This window comes from Scyliorhinus torazame, chromosome 21 (assembly GCF_047496885.1).
Source record: "Scyliorhinus torazame isolate Kashiwa2021f chromosome 21, sScyTor2.1, whole genome shotgun sequence".
NCBI classification, from domain to species: domain Eukaryota; kingdom Metazoa; phylum Chordata; class Chondrichthyes; order Carcharhiniformes; family Scyliorhinidae; genus Scyliorhinus; species Scyliorhinus torazame.
In genome coordinates this window covers 57,317,530-57,337,968 of record NC_092727.1, presented here as the reverse complement: position 1 = coordinate 57,337,968, position 20,439 = coordinate 57,317,530, and the positions used below count along the sequence as shown (strand labels likewise).

Here is a 20,439-nt window from a genome sequence, read left to right as displayed (position 1 = left end):
TACCAGTGGCGTACCGCAGGGATCAGTTCTGGGTCCTCTGCTGTTTGTGATTTGTGGATGAGAGAGTTGCAGGGTAGGTCAGTAAATTTGCAGACGATACGAAGATTGGTGAAGTTGTGGATAGTGAGGAGGGCTGTTGTCGGCTGCAAAGAGACATAGATAGGATGCAGAGCTGGGCTGAGAAGTGGCAGATGGAGTTTAACACTGAAAAGTGTGAGGTTGTCCATTTTGGAAGGACAAATATGAATGCGGAATACAGGGTTAACGGTTGGGGTCTTGGCAATGTGGAGGAGCAGAGAGATCTTGGGGTCTATGTTCATAGATCTTTGAAAGTTGCCACTCAAGTGGATAAAGTTGTGAAGAAGGCCGATGGTGTGCTAGCGTTCATTAGCAGAGGGATTGAATTTAAGAGCCGTGAAGTGGTGATGCAGATGTACAAAACCTTGGTAAGGCTACATTTGGAGTACTGTGTGCAGTTCTGGTCGCCTCATTTTAGGAAGGATGAGGAAGCTTTGGAAAAGGTGCAAAGGAGATTTACCAGGATGTTGCCTGGAATGGAGAGCAGGTCTTACGAGGAAAGGTTGAGGGTGCTAGGCCTTTTCTCATTAGAACGGAGAAGGATGAGCGGCGACTTGATAGAGGTTTATAAGAAGATCAGGGGACTAGATAGAGTAGACAGTCAGAAACTTTTCCCCCGGGTGGAACAAACCATTACAAGGGGACATAAATTTAAGGTGAATGGTGGAAGAAAAAGGGGGGATGTCAGAGGTAGGTTCTTTACCCAGAGAGTAGTGGGGGCATGGAATGCACTGCCTGTGGAAGTAGTTGAGTCGGAAACATTAGGGACCTTCAAGCGGCTATTGGATAGGTACATGGATTACGGTAGAATGATCGGGTGTAGAATAATTTGTTCTTAACCTAGGACAAAAGTTCGGCACAACATCTTGGGCTGAAGGGCCTGTTCTGTGCTGTATTTTTCCATGTTCTATGTTCTAATGGTTGTAGGAAAGGAACAAAACATTGGAATAAAGAATTTGTATTTTGTATGACTTACATTATAAACATGTGCCAAAGCTCTTCACTGATAAACAATTACCATTTAAAGTGCCATCCCTGTCATGTGTCTTATAATATAAAGGCATCGATCACTCATCAGTCATTGTGCAAATACATTATGGGTTCAGTTATTAACTCTAGGAACATGGGAGCATATATACATGGACCGAAAGGTTGAGGACATCAGCAGCAGAGCTGTGTGCGCTGTGTTCTGTCACAGACCAAAGTTAAACTGAGGCTGGATCACATGACACACTTCCCTTGCTGCTATCCCTTAAAGGCCTATTACAACATCCTCTTTTCATTTTTAAGGTACTTTTCTTCCTGCCAAAGATGTATAAATATTTGCAATACATACTCATGTTTAGTTGCCATTACATAGGTGCATAAAATCTATGAGTCTCTAAAGTGCAGAGGTAATCTGCCAGGGTGCCCAGATCTTGTGATAGTAACTTCATCTGGAGATTTCTTTAATTGCTCAAAACGATATGTGGAATTGTCATTTTTGGATGTTTTTCTTGGTTCGATGTGGGATCCTGTCCCAGATGCACAATGGTTGAGGAGTTGGAATGGATCTGATTTGTCCCCAGTTACACATCACCATTGCACCTTTGTGTGTAATTATTTCATCGGAATTTGGTTTTGAACAAATCCTTGTCACCTCGGCTAGTTGCTATGTATCTCCTGTGCGATCCTGGATGGTAAATTGTCCCTAATGTAAATCTGGCATTCTGTACCCGCATTTGTATTGTGCTTGCTGGCCACCTTCTCTTGCAGTTTTAAAAATTGCTGTATAGTTTATGGGAAAGAACAATAGATGGGAGCCGGTAAATTGGTATGGAATGGTCTGCCAAAGGTGATTTCTGTCAATGACAGGATAGTTGCATTTAAAGGTGTCACTCTCAGATGTAACATTGCAATGTGTAGATATTAATTGGTCTGTTTAAATTTGAGAATTAGGGATTTTACCGTGCAAAACATTCAGCTAGGCCATTAGATCCAAGATAATGAGGGGAAGAAGTGGGGTGATCCATATTCCACTTCTCACACATATCCTAAAATGGCTTGCCAATAAATTGCAGACTGCTATCCGTAATGATCTCTACAGGCACAGCAAATAAACTGAAAATAGCACTTAGATTGTGCATGTAAGTGGTGCTTCACATATTGTATAATTGTCGAATAATAGTATACTCGTTAAACTAGATGATGATGATCAGAATCATGAACTCGGTAGAGGTTGAATGCTATTTTAGATCAAGGAAGGTAGGAACTCTATGTGGGATCACTGGTTCTTTTTGCTGACTTGATGTATATTCTTGAAATGTCTTACACTTCTTGATGATGACTTCAATGCCATTATTTGTACCCAGCCAATAGACTTGCAAGGCTCTTCATTTGATCTATGACCATGTGAGTGCTGCGGTTGTGGAAGAATATCGGGTTGCAAAGATTCCAGTATGATGACGTGCCAGCTTTTAAAAATTACTCTTTACGAGATGCCTGGCTTGTCCTGATGAGTCCCAAATATCTCATGTGTTCATGGACATGCTGAATTCAATCAGACCATCCTTCAGTGATGGTTTTCCACAGTTTCCGTAGTGCAACATCTTTTGCCATTTCTTCTTGCAGCTGTTGGCATTTGCATTTCACAAAATGTACCAGATCAATCGACGGATTTGCATTCCCCTGTACGTTTCATGTTGCAGCTCCCTTGAAATTGTCAACTGTGTCAAAACATTTTGGATATTTTGATGTTACATCATGAACTGAGTTGTTAGGAGTAGTTTCTGATGTTGATTTGCTGTATGAGGTCTGACTAATTCCATGGATTGTCACTAGTGTTAGGTCGCAATGTGCTATAAGAGTACCATGAATGAGCATTTAGCCTCCATGATGTAGAACATCTGATTGTACCTGAACTCCACGATTGTAGAGGCTGTGCATGAAATTTGTGAACCATTCATTGTACACTGAAACTTTATCTTTTTAAAAAAAAATATTTTTTATTAAGGTTTTTTAACAACACAATTTTTTCCCCTTACAAACACTAACACCCCCCCCCCCCCCGTAACAAAATAACGCAAAATCTCCCTGAGCAAGATATATACATGGCAAGATGGTATATTTACATAGCTTTATACACTGGCTCTTGGCCGCGCGTACCGTTTCTCCCCACCCTCCATGCCACCTCCCGCTTGTCCATCCCCTCAGACAGTCTCTCGTTTCCCCCCCACCCCCCCAAGGTTGCTGCTGCTGCTGACCGACCTTCTTCTAACGCTCTGCGAGATATTCTAGGAACGGTTGCCACCGCCTGTAAAACCCCTGTGCAGACCCTCTCAAAGCAAACTTAATTCTCTCCAATTTTATGAACCCCTCCATGTCGTTAATCCAGGCCTCCAGGCTAGGGGGCTTCGCCTCCTTCCACATTAGCAAGACCCTTCGCCGGGCTACTAGGGACGCAAAGGCCAGAATTCCGGCCTCTTTCGCCTCCTGCACTCCCGGCTCATCCACTACTCCAAATATTGCTAGTCCCCAGCTTGGCTTGACCCAGACTTTCACCATCTGGGATATTACTCCCGCCACACCTCTCCAGAACCCCTCCAATGCCGGGCATGACCAAAACATATGGACATGGTTCGCCGGGCTCCCTGAACATCTTTCACATCTATCCTCTACCCCAAAGAACCTACTCAGCCTCGCCCTCGTCACATGCGCTCTGTGAACCACCTTAAATTATATCAGAGTAAGCCTGGCACACGAGGAGGAGGTATTAACCCTACCCAGGGCATCAGCCCATAGCCCTTCCTCAATCTCCTCCCCCAGCTCCTCCTCCCATTTAGCGGTGCCGTTACCAACGCCCCCAGGCTCATTCCTTTACAGGACGCCATCTCCATCCTCTTCCATGCCGCCATCTCTCCCTCCATGACCCACTTGCGGATCATCGCCACGTTTGCTGCCCAGTAGTAACTCCCTAGGTTTGGCAAAGCCAACCCTCCTCGGTCCCTATTGCGTTCCAAGAACCCTCTCCTAACCCTCGGGTTCTTATTTGCCCACACTTACCCCATAATACTCCTACCTACTCTCTTGAAAAAGCCCTTGGTGATCACGATGGGGAGGCACTGAAACACGAACAAAAACCTCGGAAGGACCACCATTTTGACTGACTGCACCCTACCCGCCAGCGAGAGCGGGAGCATGTCCCATCTTTTCAAATCCTCCTCCATTTGCTCCACCACCCTCGTCAAATTCAGTTTATGTAGGGCCCCCCAACTTCTGGCTATCTGGATCCCCAGATACCGAAAACTCCTCTCTGCCCTCCTCAGCGGTAGGTCCCCTATCCCTCTTTCTTGGTCCCCTGCCTGTAATACAAAAAGCTCACTCTTCCCTACATTAAGCTTGTAGCCCCAGAACTCTCCAAACTCCTTCAGAGTCTGCATGACCTCCACCATCCCCTCCATTGGGTCCGCCACGTATAGCAGCAGGTCATCCGCATATAGCGATACCTGATGCTCCTCTCCCCAGCGGACTATCCCCCTCCATTTCTTATAATCCCTAAGTGATATGGCCAAGGGTTTGATCGCCAATGCAAACAACAGGGGGGACAGGGGGCACCCCTGCCTCGTCCCTCGGTACAGCCGAAAGTACTCCGACCTCCGCCGGTTAGTCACTACACTCGCCACCGGGGCGCTGGAAAGGAGCTTAACCCATCTAATAAACCCTCCCCCGAGCCCAAATCTGCGCAATACCTCCCAGAGGTACTCCCACTCGACTCGGTCAAAGGCTTTTTCCGCGTCCATAGCTGCCACTATCTCCGCCTCTCCCTCCTCCGATGTCATCATTATCACGTTTAAGAGCCGCCGCACATTGGTATTTAACTGCCTGCCCTTTACGAATCCCGTTTGGTCCTCGCGAATCACCCCCGGGACACAGTCCTTAATCCTAGTGGCCTTCTTTCGCTAATAGCTTAGCATCCACATTGAGGAGCGAAATCGGCCTGTACGATCCACATTGCAGTGGATCCTTGTCTCGCTTTAGAATCAAGGAGATTGTCGCCTCCGACATTGTCTGGGGCAGGGTTCCCTCCTCTCTTGCCTCGTTAAAGGTCCTCACAAGTAGCGGGGCCAGCAGGTCCACATATTTTCTATAGAACTCCACCGGGAACCCGTCCGGCCCCGGGGCCTTCCCCGCCTGCATGCTCCCCAAACCCTTACTCAACTCCTCCAACCCAATTGGTGCCCCCAAACCAACCGCCTCCTGCTCCTCCACCCTCGGGAGCACCAGCTGGTCCAGGAATCGCCTCATCCCCCCTTCCCCCCCCTGGGGGCTGGGATCTGTACAGCTCTTCATAGAAGGCCTTGTATACCTTATTTATTTTCGTTGCACTTCGAATCGTGGCTCCCCTTCCATCTTTGATGTCCGGGAAAACCATGCTAAGGCGGGTGCGAAGTCTCCGGCCCATTAGGAGCTACCCCAGTCACCGCATGGGGGGTGGTCCTATACGAGAACAAAAAGCGAACCAGTCTCGTGTCCATTGACCCGGAAGACTGCTTCTTTAGGCCTCGTTTGAATGTTTCCACTGCGCGCTCCGCCAACCCATTTGAAGCCGGGTGGGAAGGGGCAGTGCGGAGTATGGAGTATCCCGTTCGTCTTCGTGAACCTCGCAAACTCCTCACTTGTGAATGAAGTGCCGTTATCCGTGACCAGCACCTCGGAGAGGCCATGCGTACTAAAAGACAAACGCATCTTATCAATTGTTGCGCAGGACATTGTGCCTAGCATCTTATTCCCCTCTAGCCATTTAGACTGGGCGTCGATTAATAGAAGGACCATGGATCCTTGAAAAGGGCCGGCAAAATCTGCATGCAAGCGCGCCGAAGGTTGCCCTGGCCATTCCCAGTGATGTAGGGGCGCGGCCGGCGGAAGCTTCTGATGCTCCTGGCAAATGGAGCAGTTTTGGGCCACCTTCTCAATGTCGGTGTCGAGGCCTGGCCATCAGACATAACTCCGGGCCAACACTTTCATTTTGGTCACACCTGGATGCCCATTGTGCAAGTCTCTTCGTATCAGCTCCTGTGCTTTTTCCGGGACAATCACACGCGTCCCCCACCATACAGGACTATGTGCTGAACCTTTGACAGGACTGGCTCCGTCTGAGTCCACTCACGGATCTGTGATGCCGTGACAGGCAAGGTGTCCATAAAATGTAGGGTTGCAACCACCTCACCGGTCATGGGGGTCGACATGGGGCCGGTCGATAAAGGCAATCAGCTCAGTGCGTCGGCATTCGCTATCGGCGTTCCTGGTTTGTGCTCCAGAGAATACTCGTATGCAGCAAGCAACAAAGCCCAGCGCTGGATCCGTGCGGAAGCAATGGGCGGTATTGGCTTATCCTCTCTGAAAAGTCCCAGCAGAGGCTTATGATCAGTCACGATAGTGAAGTGGCGGCCATACACGTACTGGTGGAAACGTTTCACCGCAAAGACCACTGCCAGGCCCTCCTTCTCGATCTGCGCGTACTTTTTTTCCGCTGCAGTCAATGTGCGGGAGTCGAAAGCTATCGGGCGCTCGGCCCCGTTATCCAACTTGTGGGACAGGACGGCCCCAATACCATACGGGGATGCATCACATGTGACGAGCAAAGGCTTTCCAGGATCATAGTGGGTTAGTAACCCAGACGACGATAATTGTTGTTTTCTCCGCCGGAAAGCGGTTTCTTGCGGCTGACCCCAAACCCAGGTGTGATTTTTCTTTAGCAGAAGGTGCAGCGTAGTTGCCAGATTGGGGAGGAACTTCCCGTAATAGTTTGCGAGGCCGAGAAAAGAACGAAGATGCGAAGTGTCAGTCGGGGCGGGGGCCTGTTGAATCGCGCGCACCTTCTCTCCGACGGGGTGCAACCCTTTGCGGTCCACCTGATAACCCAGGCAGACTACTTCCTTCACCTGAAAGACGCACTTTGTGCGACGTGAACGGACTCCAACCTCCGAAAAGCGTCTAAGGACAACCTCCAGATTTTCCAAATGTTCCTGCTCCGATGTCCCTGTGATCAAAACGTGATCTAAGTAGACAGCAACACGTGGTAAACCTCTCAAATTGCCCTCCATAACCCGTTGAAAAATAGCGCAGGCAGAGGATACTCCAAAGGGCAAACGTGTATATTCATACAGGCCCCGGTGTATATTAATCGTTACATATGGTCGGGAGGCAGGGTCCAGCTCCAACTGTAGGTAGGCGTGACTCGTATCTAATTTTGTGAACGAGAGTCTGCCTGCAAGCTTCGCGTAGAGATCCTCTATGCGAGGCATTGGACATCGGTCGAGTCGGGAAGCCGTATTCGCTGTAAGTTTATAGTCGCCGCACAAGCGAACTGTGGCATCTGGCTTCACTACAGGTACAATTGGTGCTGCCCAGTCAGCGAAACAGACGGGCCTGATAATACCCCAAGTCTCCAAACGAGTGAGCTCCCCTTCTACCTTCTCGAGCAAGGCGTAAGGCACCAGGCGCGCCCGGAAATAGCGCGGCGTGGCTCCTGGTTCGACTTGGATACGGGCTACGGCCACTTTTATTTTGCCCAAACCGGGCTGGAATACATCTGGGTATCGTCCTAGCACCTCAGTCAACCCTCCAGAAACTGTTTGGAGGATGTGCTGCCACTGCAACCGCAAACGGCGCAACCAGTCCGGACCCAACAGGCTGGGCCCATGGCCGCGCACCACGATAAGTGGGAAACGCCCCTCCTGGCGTCCATAAACAACAGGGGTCATTGTAGTTCCTGCAATGTCCAATGGTTCCCTCGTGTAGGTGGCCAACCTGACCTGTGTGTCAGTTAATGTAAGGGTCTGTATACCCTGCTTGATGCGGTCAAATGTCCTCTGGATGATCACGGAGACCGCTGTGCCAGTGTCCAACTCCATCTCAAGCGGGTGACCATTGACCCGTACTGTCACCTTAATGGGGGCCACACAGGGAGCTGTCGCACAATGCAGCTGCAGGCGGTCGTCCTCCGTCTCCACGTCCTCAGGAGTAGTCACCGCAGGTTCATCCACATGGAAGGTACGGCCCCTGGGCTGGTCCCAGTTTCGGTCGGAACAATGGCGCCTCTGGCGCCCCCAGGACCGGCTTCCGTGACGGGGTCGGAGCCTACAAGTCTGACACGGACATGGCTCCTCATTCATTGGTTCTGGAGAAGGCTCCCTTCGGGGAGGAATGTCCGACGGTTCCTGCCGTCGATCCGGACGTCGCCTCGCCCAAGGTACCGCAGGAGTGCGGGGGGACGTTTTCGGATGGAAGGGGTTGCGCCCCAAGGCATGCACCTCCATTCCCTGTAGCTCCTGCACTTCTCGTTCTGCGCTCTCTCGGGACAATACTATTTGAATGGCCTGTTGAAAAGTCAATGTTGGCTCAGCTAACAACTTTCTCTGGGTGGCCGCATTGTTAATACCGCAAACCAAACGGTCGCGTAACATTTCTGACAAGGTCTCACCATAGTCACAGTACTCCGCAATCCTGCATAGCCTGGATAGAAAGTCGGCAAGGGATTCTCCTGGGGTCCTCTCAGCGGTATTAAACCAGCAACGTTGGACTATTGTGGATGGGGTTGGGTTAAAATGTTGCCCCACTAAATTCACAAGTTCATCAAACATTTTGGTGTCCGGCGCAGCTGGGTACGTAAGGCTCTTAATCACCCCAAACGTATGCGGGCCGCAGGCGGTGAGCAATATGACCACCTGGCGCTCGTTTTCGGTGATATTGTTTGCCCGGAAATAGTAACGCATCCGTTGTGCGTACTGGTTCCAGCTTTCCAGCGCAGCATCCAAAACATCCAAACATCTGTACAGAGGCATGGTGCAATAAAAAACAACTTCCGACCTGTATCCAACAAAAATCCAGGGAGGTGGCTTCAGCAGTGTAGACAGCTATTCACTTTAACCCTCGTCGCCAGTTTTGTGAGGGCCATGAAGAATCCAGCACGAATTTTAAGGATACAAAGAAATAACATTTATTTACAATAACATATATATACAACAGCAGCAGCAACTTCGCTTGCTGCTCACTCCTTCCTGCTGGTTCCAAAGTGGCCAGCTTTATTTATACAGGGAGTCTACTAATGGTTTCTCCGCCCCCCCTCATTGGGGAAGCTCATACTCCCACAGGATTGTGGGATTGTCATTAGTCCCCAGCCAATGGTAAGCAGGCAGGTTATAATACCCCTGTATCAATCTTGGCCAATAACGAGTAGTTACCAACTTTATGGGACAGATCATTTGAATTTTCGTGAACACTTCAGATTCTGTGACGGCACCTATATTTTCCGTGAGATTAACCATGTAAAACACGTGTTCACCGTTCCTCGTCTCATCGTGTAGTTCACCATCATTTTCTGGTTTGCCAATCACCTGATGTTTAAGTTTCTAATGGGATAATGGTTGGTCATTCTTATTGCTTGAAGTACCCATTGTGCACAGTGCACAGCTCTTTTTAGCTGGGTCAGTCTTTGTTCTGCGCACTGTCGATGCCAATGGCCCTTATTTGCCACATGCCTTGCAGAATTGATTGAAAGTTGGGCATTTCCTTGGGGCGTGTAGAAGGCCAAACCTGCCACATGTCCTGGTGGTTTGAGTCTTCTAGTGAGTGCGTCAACAATTGGGGTTGAGTTTAGGAGCTGTAAACTTTGTCAACCTACGAGGATCGCGTCATAACATCTAGCCTCAAGTAGCTCTTCGATGCTATACAATTTGGGCTTGCCTAGCAGGTCTTTCTGGAATGCTCCCATGGGGAAATGGATGAAATCAGCAACTCAACAAGTCTGTCTGCTAGCTCTGGGTTTGAAGAATCACATTATACACCCTTTTCTCTGCATCTGCTGATGAAGTGGTCCATGGACTCTGTAGGCTGTTGTCAAAATGGCTTTAGTTGACGAATATGGACGTTTTGCCTGATTCTGAAGCAGTCTTCTAATGTGGTCCATATCTTTTGCTGATCTTTTGACTCTCCTGCTGTTAATCCTGTTGTGTTCAGCCTGTGTAGACCTTCATTCCTAGTTTCTGGTTGATTTTTATAGCTTGCTGGTTCAGATAAGATACACCTGAATCAAGAAACCAGAGCTCTGTATGCTGTTTAAACATTTTTAATTCGGAGATTAGATCAGCTATGTCCCAATTCAGACAGGGACATTTTGTGGACATTTGGAAAATATCCTTTCGATCTTCCTTCTTGTTTTGTTCAATTTATTGTTCAGCAACTCCTGAAGCCACCCGTTATAATCACAACCTTCTGTGACGTGATTTTTATGATGCTTTTGTTTTCTTTTGGGTTTCTCTTGGACTCTTTCTTTCTTGCTATCGATCCGGCATGTAGCCTGGTCACTCGCCTTTCCTACCCAATGCTGGACCTCTCAATGTGCTGTCCTACTGACCATGTGGGATCTGTCTGCCTCCCAGTTCTTTAATGAAGCCTATCCAGGCACTGCCTTTTCAAAGTCTTTCTGTGCAGTCACCATGCTGCAGTTTCAACACTCCCTCTGACTGTTGGACTGATCAAAACATTGGTGGTCTTCTCATGCCATGCAGCACGATCTAAGACTGTTCATCATGTTGTGCCTGTACTGAATTCTTACAACCAGACTAAGCATCATGTTGTTTAGAAAGAGCCATTGCTGTACACCATGTCATGTGTGTTATAGGAATATAAAGGCACTAATCACTCATAAGGGATTGTGCAAACATGTTGTGGGTTTATTTACTAATAGGCACATGTGAAAATATATACGCGGGCAGAGAGCTTGAGGATGTCAGAGCTGCAGAGCTGTAAGTGCTGTGTTCTGCCCCAGGCTGATGTGAAACTGAGACCTAGGATATGCTGGGTATGTGGATTAGCCATGCTAAAATTACCCCTTGGTGTCTATAGATGTGCATGTTAGGTGGGGCTCTGGGGATAGGGCGAGGGAATGGGTCTCGGTCGGGTGCTTTTTAAGAGGGTCAGTGCAGACTCTATGGGTCAAATGGCTTCCTTCTGCACTGTAGGGATTCTATTGGCATGACACACTTTCCTCAACGTGACGCCATGCTGCTATCCTTTAAAGGCAGATTACAACTGTGACTTTTGGTGTGTCCACAAATGCAGCAGCCAATTCACAAGACAGTAAGCTACAGGATTCAGTCACTAAATCACTGACCAATTGATCTATTCCTGGTGATGTTGTTCAAGAGATTAGTGTTAGCAAAGACCTGCTCTTCTTCAAATAGATCCCTGGGCTATTTTACATCCACCTAAATAGGCAGGCAGAGTCTTGGTTTAATGACTCAACCAAATGTGAGATCTCTACCAATGCAGCACCCACTCACTGCAAACTGAAGTGGCGGTACAGATTGCGTACAAAATTCCAAGTGGTGCTTCAACCCCTAATGCTCTGGCTCAGAAGAAAAGGCGATATCACTGAGCTAGGTTGACACTGAGGACATCTTTTCCAGCAATTAGTCAGGTCTCTCAGGCTGTTTCCTCAGGCTGAAGCGGAGTTGAATTTTTACCTTGCATTCCATCAACGACGCACAGTGGGGGCGGTGAGTTCCTTTTGCAAGATACACTGCAACAACTCGCCAAAAAGCCTTCTATAACACCTTCCTAATCTGCAACCGCCATGACATAGGATATAGTAACGTAAGGGGTTGCAGACGCATGAACGCACCACCAGCTTCAAGTCCCCCTCTAAGTCACACACCATCCTAGCTAGAAAGTATATTGTCGTTCCATCATTGTGTCTGAATCAAAGTCCTGGAGCTCCCTTATTGGCAGCAGAATGGATCCACCTGCACCATAAAGACTACTGTGCTTCAACCAGATGGCTTACTGCCAACTTCTCAAGGGCAATTCGGGATGGTCAATAAATTCTGACCTTACCAACAACACGTACATCCCATGAATAACATTTTATTAAAGTTCCAGTTAAACACCCTCTCAGTATGACACACTTGCAGGGTGTCCTTCAACATCCATTTGAATGAGGGCAGTGGGTATAGTTTCACTAGCCTAGTTCAAGACATTGTACATAAATACAAATCACAGCTACTAACACAAACATTAATATAGTTCCAGACTGGGTGTGAACCAACGTCAATCTCGATGCCCACTGTTGGCTACTTCCATATCAGAACTGACTGTGCCCCACTTGACCGTTAATGACCCTCCATTTATTGAGAAAATAATGGTAAGACTTCCAATGTAAAACCAGATTTATATTGTGAGGTCTTTATTTAACTCGCTTTACTCGGTAGAGTAAAACTATTTAGCTTGCTGTTTAACTTTCACGTTTAGCTTGAAAGATGCCCAGTGACCAGAGGACATTATTCTCATCATTATTTGTCAAGTTAGTGCTTACTAGCAGTTGAACATTAACAGACGTTTGTCCGATTTGTAACAATTTCTAACCTGTTATTGTTTTAAACACCCGTAGGTTATTCCTATCAGCTTCTCAATGAATCATACCTCTAGATTCAAGACTTTAATAGAAATTAGATTGTAAATTTTAATTTCACCAGACGTGATTTTAATCCAGTTTCCTCTTCAGTTTTGTGGTTGAAATGTGTTTGGAGGAGACTTTAAGATCACTGGAGGGTAAATAATGGAGTTTAATGTATTCTTTGGCATTGTCTTCACAGATCAAAAGGTATTTTTCCACGGAATGTTGAAATACCTCCGCAGGAGATTCACCAGAAACCTAACAGAGCGTAATCGTCAGCGAGCTCGGCTTGTCTCCAAAGATGGCAGGTGTAACATAGAATTTGGAAATATCAAGGAGCATTCAAGGATTGGCTTCCTTGTGGATATTTGGACAACTGTCCTTGACCTTAAGTGGAGGTATCAGATGACCATCTTTATTTCAGCCTTTCTCGGAAGTTGGTTCCTCTTTGGCTTGCTGTGGTATGCCGTTGCATACGTGCACAAGGACCTTCCTGAATTTTCACCCACTGAGAATCATATGCCCTGTGTGCAGAACATCAATGGGCTGACATCTGCCTTTCTCTTCTCACTCGAGACTCAGGTCACGATTGGTTATGGCTTCAGATGCGTGACGGAGCAGTGTGGTGAAGCCATATTCCTCCTGGTAACTCAATCCATCCTCGGTGTCATCATTAATTCCTTCATGTGCGGTGCCATCTTGGCTAAGATCTCCAGACCAAAGAAACGAGCCAAAACCATCACATTCAGCAAGAGTGCGGTGATCAGCAAACGTGGGGGGAAATTGTGTCTCCTGATTCGAGTGGCCAATCTCAGGAAGAGCCTGCTGATTGGCAGCCATATTTATGGAAAACTTTTGAAAACTACTGTGACTCTAGAGGGTGAGACCATAATAATGGATCAAGTCAACATTGATTTTATCGTTGATGCTGGGAATGAGAATCTCTTCTTTATATCTCCTCTCACCGTCTATCACATCATTGACAAAACCAGTCCCTTTTACGAGATGTCAGCTGAGACCATCAAGCAGCAAGACTTTGAGTTGGTGGTCTTTTTAGATGGCACAATAGAAGCCACTAGTGCCACCTGCCAGGTGAGAACGTCTTACATCCCAGAGGAGGTATTCTGGGGCTACAGGTTTTCCCCCATTGTCTCCAAATCTAAAGAAGGGAAATACAGAGTTGATTTCTCCAACTTCGGAAAGACTGTGCAGGTGGACACTCCTCATTGTGCCTACTGTCTGCAGACGGAGAAAGAAGCCAAGCTCAAAGAGAAGAAAGCTTATGACAACCCTGTATTCCAACTCAATGAAGTCAATGAGACTAAAATGTAAAGATATATTTCACAGCTTGATGAATGTGCATGTGGTACTTCTCTGAAAATTCCTTTGAAAAGGTAATATTTTGTTTGTGTATTGAACATTCACTTATATCCAGAGAAACCCTTAGGCAGCTTAAAGCAGGTATAACACAGGGAGGGCCAGTACAGGAGTGTCACAGGGAGTGCCAGGGTGTCATAGGTCAGTCCCAGGCCAGGGGTATCACAGGGAGGGTCAGTCTCAGGCCATGGGTATCGTAGAATCATAGAATTTACAGTGCAGAAGGAGCCCATTGGGCCCATCGAGTCTGCATCGGCCCTTGGAAAGAGCACCCTACTTAAGCCGACACCTCCACCCTATTCCCGTAACCCAGTAACCCCATCTAACCTTTTTGGACACTAAGGGCAATTTATCATGGCTAATCCACTTAACCTGCACATCTTTGGACTGTGGGAGGAAACCGGAGCACCTGGAGGAATCTCACACAGTCAAGGGGAGAACGTGCAGACTCCGCACAGACAGTGACCCAAGCCGGGAATCGAACCTGGGACTCTGGCACTGTGAAGCAACAGTGCTACCCACGTGGACCCTGGAGCTGTGAGCCACTGTGCTACCAAGCCACCCTAGCTGTATTGTTCTTTGTTTTTTTTGTTCACTCTCTTGACACCCGAAACGCAATAGCTCAATGGCCAACACAAACAACAACGGGGACAGCGGGCTAGTTTGTGCCCCTGTGCAGCCTAAAGAATCCCAAATTCATCGCATTCATCCAAACACTTGCCGTGGGGGCAGCATATAGCAACTGCACCCGCAAAATGAATGTCGGCCCACACCTAATCCGCCCCAAAACCTCAAACAGGCACCTCCATTCTACCCGGTCAAAAGCCTGCTCCGCCTGCATTGATGTCAGAAACCCACGCAGACAGGGGGAGAACATGCAGTCTCCGCACAGACAGTGACCCAAGCGGGGAATTGAACCTGGCACCCTGGAGTTGTGAAGCAATAGTGCTAACCAATGTGCTACCTTGCTGACCTCACAGGGAGGGTCAATCACAGGTCAATCCCAGGCCAGGGGTATCACAGGGACTGTCAGTGCCAGCCCATGGGGAGTCACAAGAAGGGTCAGTGTCAAGCCAGGTGTGGCACAGAAAGGGTCAGTGTCAGGTCAGGAGGTCACAGGGAGGGTCAGTGTCAGGCCAGGTGTGGCACAGGGAGGGTCAGTGTCAGGCCAGGTGTGGCACAGGGAGGGTCAGTGTCAGGCCAGGTGTGGCACACGCAGGGTCAGTGTCAGGCCAGGTGTGGCACAGAGAGGGTCAGTGTCAGGCCAGGGAGTCACACACAACCTCAGTTCCAGGCCAGGGGGTCACAGGGAGGGTCAGTGTCAGGCCAGGTGTGGCACAGGGAGGGTCAGTGTCAGGCCAGGTGTGGCACAGGGAGGGTCAGTGTCAGGCCAGGTGTGGCACAGGGAGGGTCAGTGTCAGGCCAGGTGTGGCACAGGGAGGGTCAGTACCAGGCCAGGTGTGGCACAGGGACGGTCACTGTCAGGCCAGGTGTGGCACAGGCAGGGTCAGTGCCAGGCCAGGTGTGACACTGGGAGAGTCAGTGCCAGACCAGGTTTGACACAGGGAGGGTCAGTGCCAGGCTAGGTGCGGCACAGGCAGGGTCAGTTCCAGACCGGGGTCGCAATAAGCCTCATTTCTAGGCCTGGGTGGCATAGGGAGTGCCACTGCCAGACAAGGTGTGACACAGGGAGTGTCAATGTCAGGCCAGGTGTGCCAAAGGGAGAGTCAGTGTCAGTGCCAGGCCAGGTGTGACACCGGGACGGTCAGTGCCAGGCTAGCTGTAGCACAGGGAGGGTCAGGTGTCAGGCTAGGTGTGACACAGGAAGGGTCAGTATCAGGCCAGGGGGGTGTCAGAGGGAGAGTCAGTGTCAGGCCAGTTGTAACACAGGCAGGGTCAGGTGTCAGGCTAGGTGTGACACAGGGAGGGTCAGTGTCAGGCCAGGTGTGACATAGGGAGTGTCAATGACAGGCCAGGTGATATAGGGAGGGTCAGTGACAGGCCAGGTGTGACACAGGGGTCAGTGACAGGCCAGGTGTGGCACAGGGCAGGTCAGTGACAGGCCAGGTGTGACACAGGGAGGGTCAGGTGTCAGGCCAGGTGTGACACAGGGAGGGTCAGTGACAGGCCAGATGTGACACAGGGATTGTCAGTACCAGGCCAGGTGTGACATAGGGATGGTCAGTGCCAGGCCAGGTGTGGCACAGGGAGGGTCAGTGACCGGCCAGATGTGACACAGGGATTGTCAGTGCCAGGCCAGGTGTGGCACAGGGAGGGTCAGTGCCAGGCCAGGTGTGGCACAGGGAGGGTCAGTGACCGGCCAGATGTGACACAGGGATTGTCAGTGCCAGGCCAGGTGTGGCACAGGGAGGGTCAGTGCCAGGCCAGGTGTGACACAGGGAGGGTCAGTACCAGGTCAAGGGGTGACACAGGGAGGGTCAGTACCAGGTCAGGGGGTGGCACAGGGAGGTGTGAAAATAATTTCTTCTCAATACAAAGCTAATGTTTGGATTCAGCAGTGTAAGTTCACCCCGATCAGGTGCTGAGTGAAGCTTATCCGACATCACCTCAAAAATGTGCCTTTAAAGTTCAACTGGTAGAGTCTCACTTGGACATTATTCCTTGTCCAGTAACTGTTGTACACTCTGACTGAATTGGAAATTTTAATGGTCAGGTGTACATTTCCACTTCGCTATGACTTTGCTGCGAAATATAAACGCCTGTCCTGCACTAAGCTGCTATACAAAATAAACATGTGATCTGCCAACAAACCCCAATTCTCCACACCCTGGCCAAGCCTCTTGGTTACAATATTTCCCTTTTCTAAAGAATTAATCAATGCCGCTTTTATGATCATTCCTCTGTATTTTTCTGACTTCCTGAGTTCCACTCAGACTGTCCAACAAGCTGTCGCTCTTCATCTGTCCTCTCTGCGATATCGGGACTCATCACGCTGTCTCCAATTCCAATTCATTTTCTTCCATAATCTCAAAGTTTGCCCCACTTCTCCGAGGTTTGTAAGTGTAATCATCGTGCCACTTCATTTACCTCCTTCACTTTCAAACCTTAATGAATGATCACCCTGATATTTCTGAATTTGAAGAAATGAGGATGTGTTCCCTGGGTGGGATATGGTTATTATCTCAATATTGAAATATCTATTTCTAATAACATATATATTTAGGTACAATTTTTAAAAATTGCTCATGTTGGAAGATATCGTTGTAAGAAAATTGGAGTATTTTAAAAATCAAGAGCACTTTTGAAAAATCCGAGATGTTTGAATGGAACAAATATGGATGTTATGTTATTTTTGAGCGTATAACATTTAATAAAAAAAGGTTTAAATTCTGAAATAAATCTCCAGTGTCTTTTTTAAAGGAGCTGAATTCTATAGTTGGTCCCCCAGTGAACAACCTCCCTCCTGGGACCACTCGTTCGAGAATTCACGACACAGTATGATATGTCTCTTTGTTCATTGCAGGTGAGGACTGAATGTATTTGTTGCGATTTATTGGCTTGTCATTTGACCTCAGCAGAAAGGTAAAGTTACCTCGAAGAAAGCCTGCCACAAATATCTGGTGATCTATCTGTCCCTCGTACCCCACATCATTTTAAATCTGTTGCCAAATTAAAGAAGTCAGAGTCATCGAGTTTTACTGCACAGAAAGTTATTACACCATTGAAAACTCAGTTACACTTCCGTCAACAGGGTATAACTTCTCCACGGCTATTACAGTGAGACTAACAGTCTTAGAGGCATATTCTCATCAGATCACTATTGCAATGGAGGTCACAGTCTGGGGAAACCTCTGCTGTGTAATATCTGGATGAGTCTAGAATCACCTGCAGGAGCTTCTGGATTTTCATGTTATTTTGTACATGTCCAAGCTCCCAAAGTTGTTGACAGTCAGCACTGTCAGCCTTGCTGTCGTGACTTTGTTTCTAGCTGTTTTCAGAGTTGGTGGCGAGCAGCATCCACCGGCTGCGTTCTGCACAATCTGTATGGTGTCAAGCAACTGGAATGATGCACCGAGTGCGCGGTTTAAAGCTCTACTGGAATCAATGGGTTGATGGAACAGCAGAATACCAAAACTGGTCAACGAATTTGCAGGAACCGTTTTTCTTGCTGTTATTGAACCAACTGTTAGGAAGCAAGATAGAGCATATTCCGGGGCGATTTAAAACCCCACTCAACAAGTTTCCGCTGACGCTTTTGACTTGGTTCAACTGAGGCAGCACGGTAGCACAAGTGATTAGCACTGTGGCTTCACAGCGCCAGGGTCCCAGGTTCGATTCCCCGCTGGGTCACTGTCTGTGCGGAGTTTGCACGTTCTCCCCGTGTCCGCGTGGGTTTCCTCCGGGTGCTCCGGTTTCCTCCCACAGTCCAAAGACGTGCAGGTTAGGTGGATTGGCCATGCTAAATTACCCGCAGTGTCCATAAGGGTTGGGAGGGGTTATTGGGTTGTGGGGATAAGGTGGAAGTGAGGGATTAATGTGGGTCGGTGCAGACTCGATGGGCCGAATGGCCTCCTTCTGCACTGTATGTTCTATGTAATCTATGAGGTAACAATCTGGAAGTAATGTGTTGATTTATTGGAGAGGTTTGGAGGTATTTGAAGATTACAGGGAGGCAGAAAGGAGCATTGTCTTGTAGGGGTATGGAGGCTGTGACTGTCACTTCTATGGGGATGGAGGCAGTAGCTCACACTTGTATGGGTAGGGGTGCAGTAACACTGCCTCCTGTAAGGGGACCTGCAATAACACAACCACTTCTACGGGTATGGGGGCAGTAACACTGCCTCTTCTTTGGGTATGGGGGCAGTTACTGCCACTTGTATGGGTATGGGGGCAGTAACTGCCACATGTATGGGTATGGGGGCAGTAACACTGCCACCTGTAAGGGTTGGGGCAGTAACTGCCACATGAATGGGTATGGGGGCAGTAACACTGCCACCTGTAAGGGTTGGGGCAGTTACAGTCACTTGTATGGGGATGGGGTCAGTAACGCTGTCACTTGTATGCGTATGGGGACAGTAAGACTGTCACTTGTATGGGGATGGGGGCAGTAACGCTGCCACTTGTATGGGTATGGGGGCAGTAACACTGTCACTTGTATGGGTATGGGGGCAGTAACACTGTCACTTGTATGGGGATGGGGGCAGTAACACTGTCACTTGTATGGGGATGGGGTCAGTAACGCTGCCACTTGTATGGGTATGGGGGCAGTAACAGTGTCACTTGAATGGGTATGGGGGCAGTAACACTGTCACTTGTATGGGTATGGGGGCAGTAACGCTGCCACTTGTATGGGTATGGGGGCAGAAACACTGTCACTTGTATGGGGATGGGGGCAGTAACGCTGCCACTTGTATGGGTATGGGGGCAGTAACACTGTCACTCGTATGGGTATGGGGGCAGTAACAGTGTCACTTGTATGGGGATGGGGGCAGTAACGCTGCCACTTGTATGGGTATGGGGGCAGTAACGCTGCCACTTTTATGGGTATGGGGGCAGTAACGCTGCCACTTGTATGGGTATGGGGGCAGTAACACTCACTCGTATGGGTAGGGGGGCAGTAACAGTGTCACTTGTATGGGGATGGGGGCAGTAACACTGTCACTTGTATGGGTATGGGGACAGTAACACTGTCACTTGTATGGGTATGGGGGCAGTAACACTGCCACTTGTATGGGTATGGGGACAGTAACACTGTCACTTGTATGGGGATGGGGCAGTAACGCTGCCACTTGTATGGGTATGGGGGCAGTAACACTGTCACTTGTAAAGAACAAAGAACAAAGAAATGTACAGCACAGGAACAGGCCCTTTGGCCCTCCAAGCCCGCGCCGACCATACTGCCCGACTAAACTACAAAACTACAATCTTCTACACAATCAGTAACACTGTCACTTGTGTGGGGATGGGGGCAGTAACACTGTCACCTGTATGGGTATGGGGGCAGTAACACTGTCACTTGTATGGGTATGGGGGCAGTAACGCTGCCACTTGTATGGGTATGGGGGCAGTAACAGTGTCACTTGTATGGGTATGGGGGCAGTAACAGTGTCACTTGTATGGGTATGGGGGCAGTAAGACTGTCACTTGTATGGGTATGGGGATAGTAACACTGTCACTTGTATGGGAATGGGGGCAGTAACGCTGCCACTTGTATGGGTATGGGGACAGTAACACTGTCACTTGTATGGGGATGGGGGCAGTAAAGCTGCCACTTGAATGGGTATGGGGGCAGTAACAGTGTCACTTGTATTGGTATGGGGCAGTATCACTGTCACTTGTATGGGTATGGGGGCAGTAACAGTGTCACCTGTATGGGGATGGGGGCAGTAACACTGTTACTTGTATGGGCATGAGGGCAGTAACAGTGTCACTTGTATGGGTATGGGATCAGTAACACTGTCACTTGTATGGGTATGGGGGCAGTAACACAGTCACTTGTATGGGTATGGGGGCAGTAACACAGTCACTTGTATGGGGATGGGGTCAGTAACGCTGTCACTTGTATGGGTATGGGAACAGTAACACTGTCA

General features: G+C 48.6%; 1 protein-coding gene across 2 annotated transcripts in view; it reads left to right on the top strand.

The window, feature by feature from the left end:
- LOC140398302 (ATP-sensitive inward rectifier potassium channel 1-like) overlaps positions 1–17,248 on the top strand; it is a 112,914-nt gene extending 95,666 nt beyond the window's left edge. For both annotated transcript variants that reach the window (XM_072486830.1, XM_072486831.1), the window contains exon 2: positions 12,711–17,248. In XM_072486830.1, the coding sequence (XP_072342931.1) occupies positions 12,734–13,843 (1,110 nt within the window). In that variant the 5' untranslated portion in view covers positions 12,711–12,733 and the 3' untranslated portion in view covers positions 13,844–17,248. The remainder of the gene's footprint in view (positions 1–12,710) is intronic.
- The last annotated feature ends 3,191 nt before the right edge of the window (positions 17,249–20,439 follow it).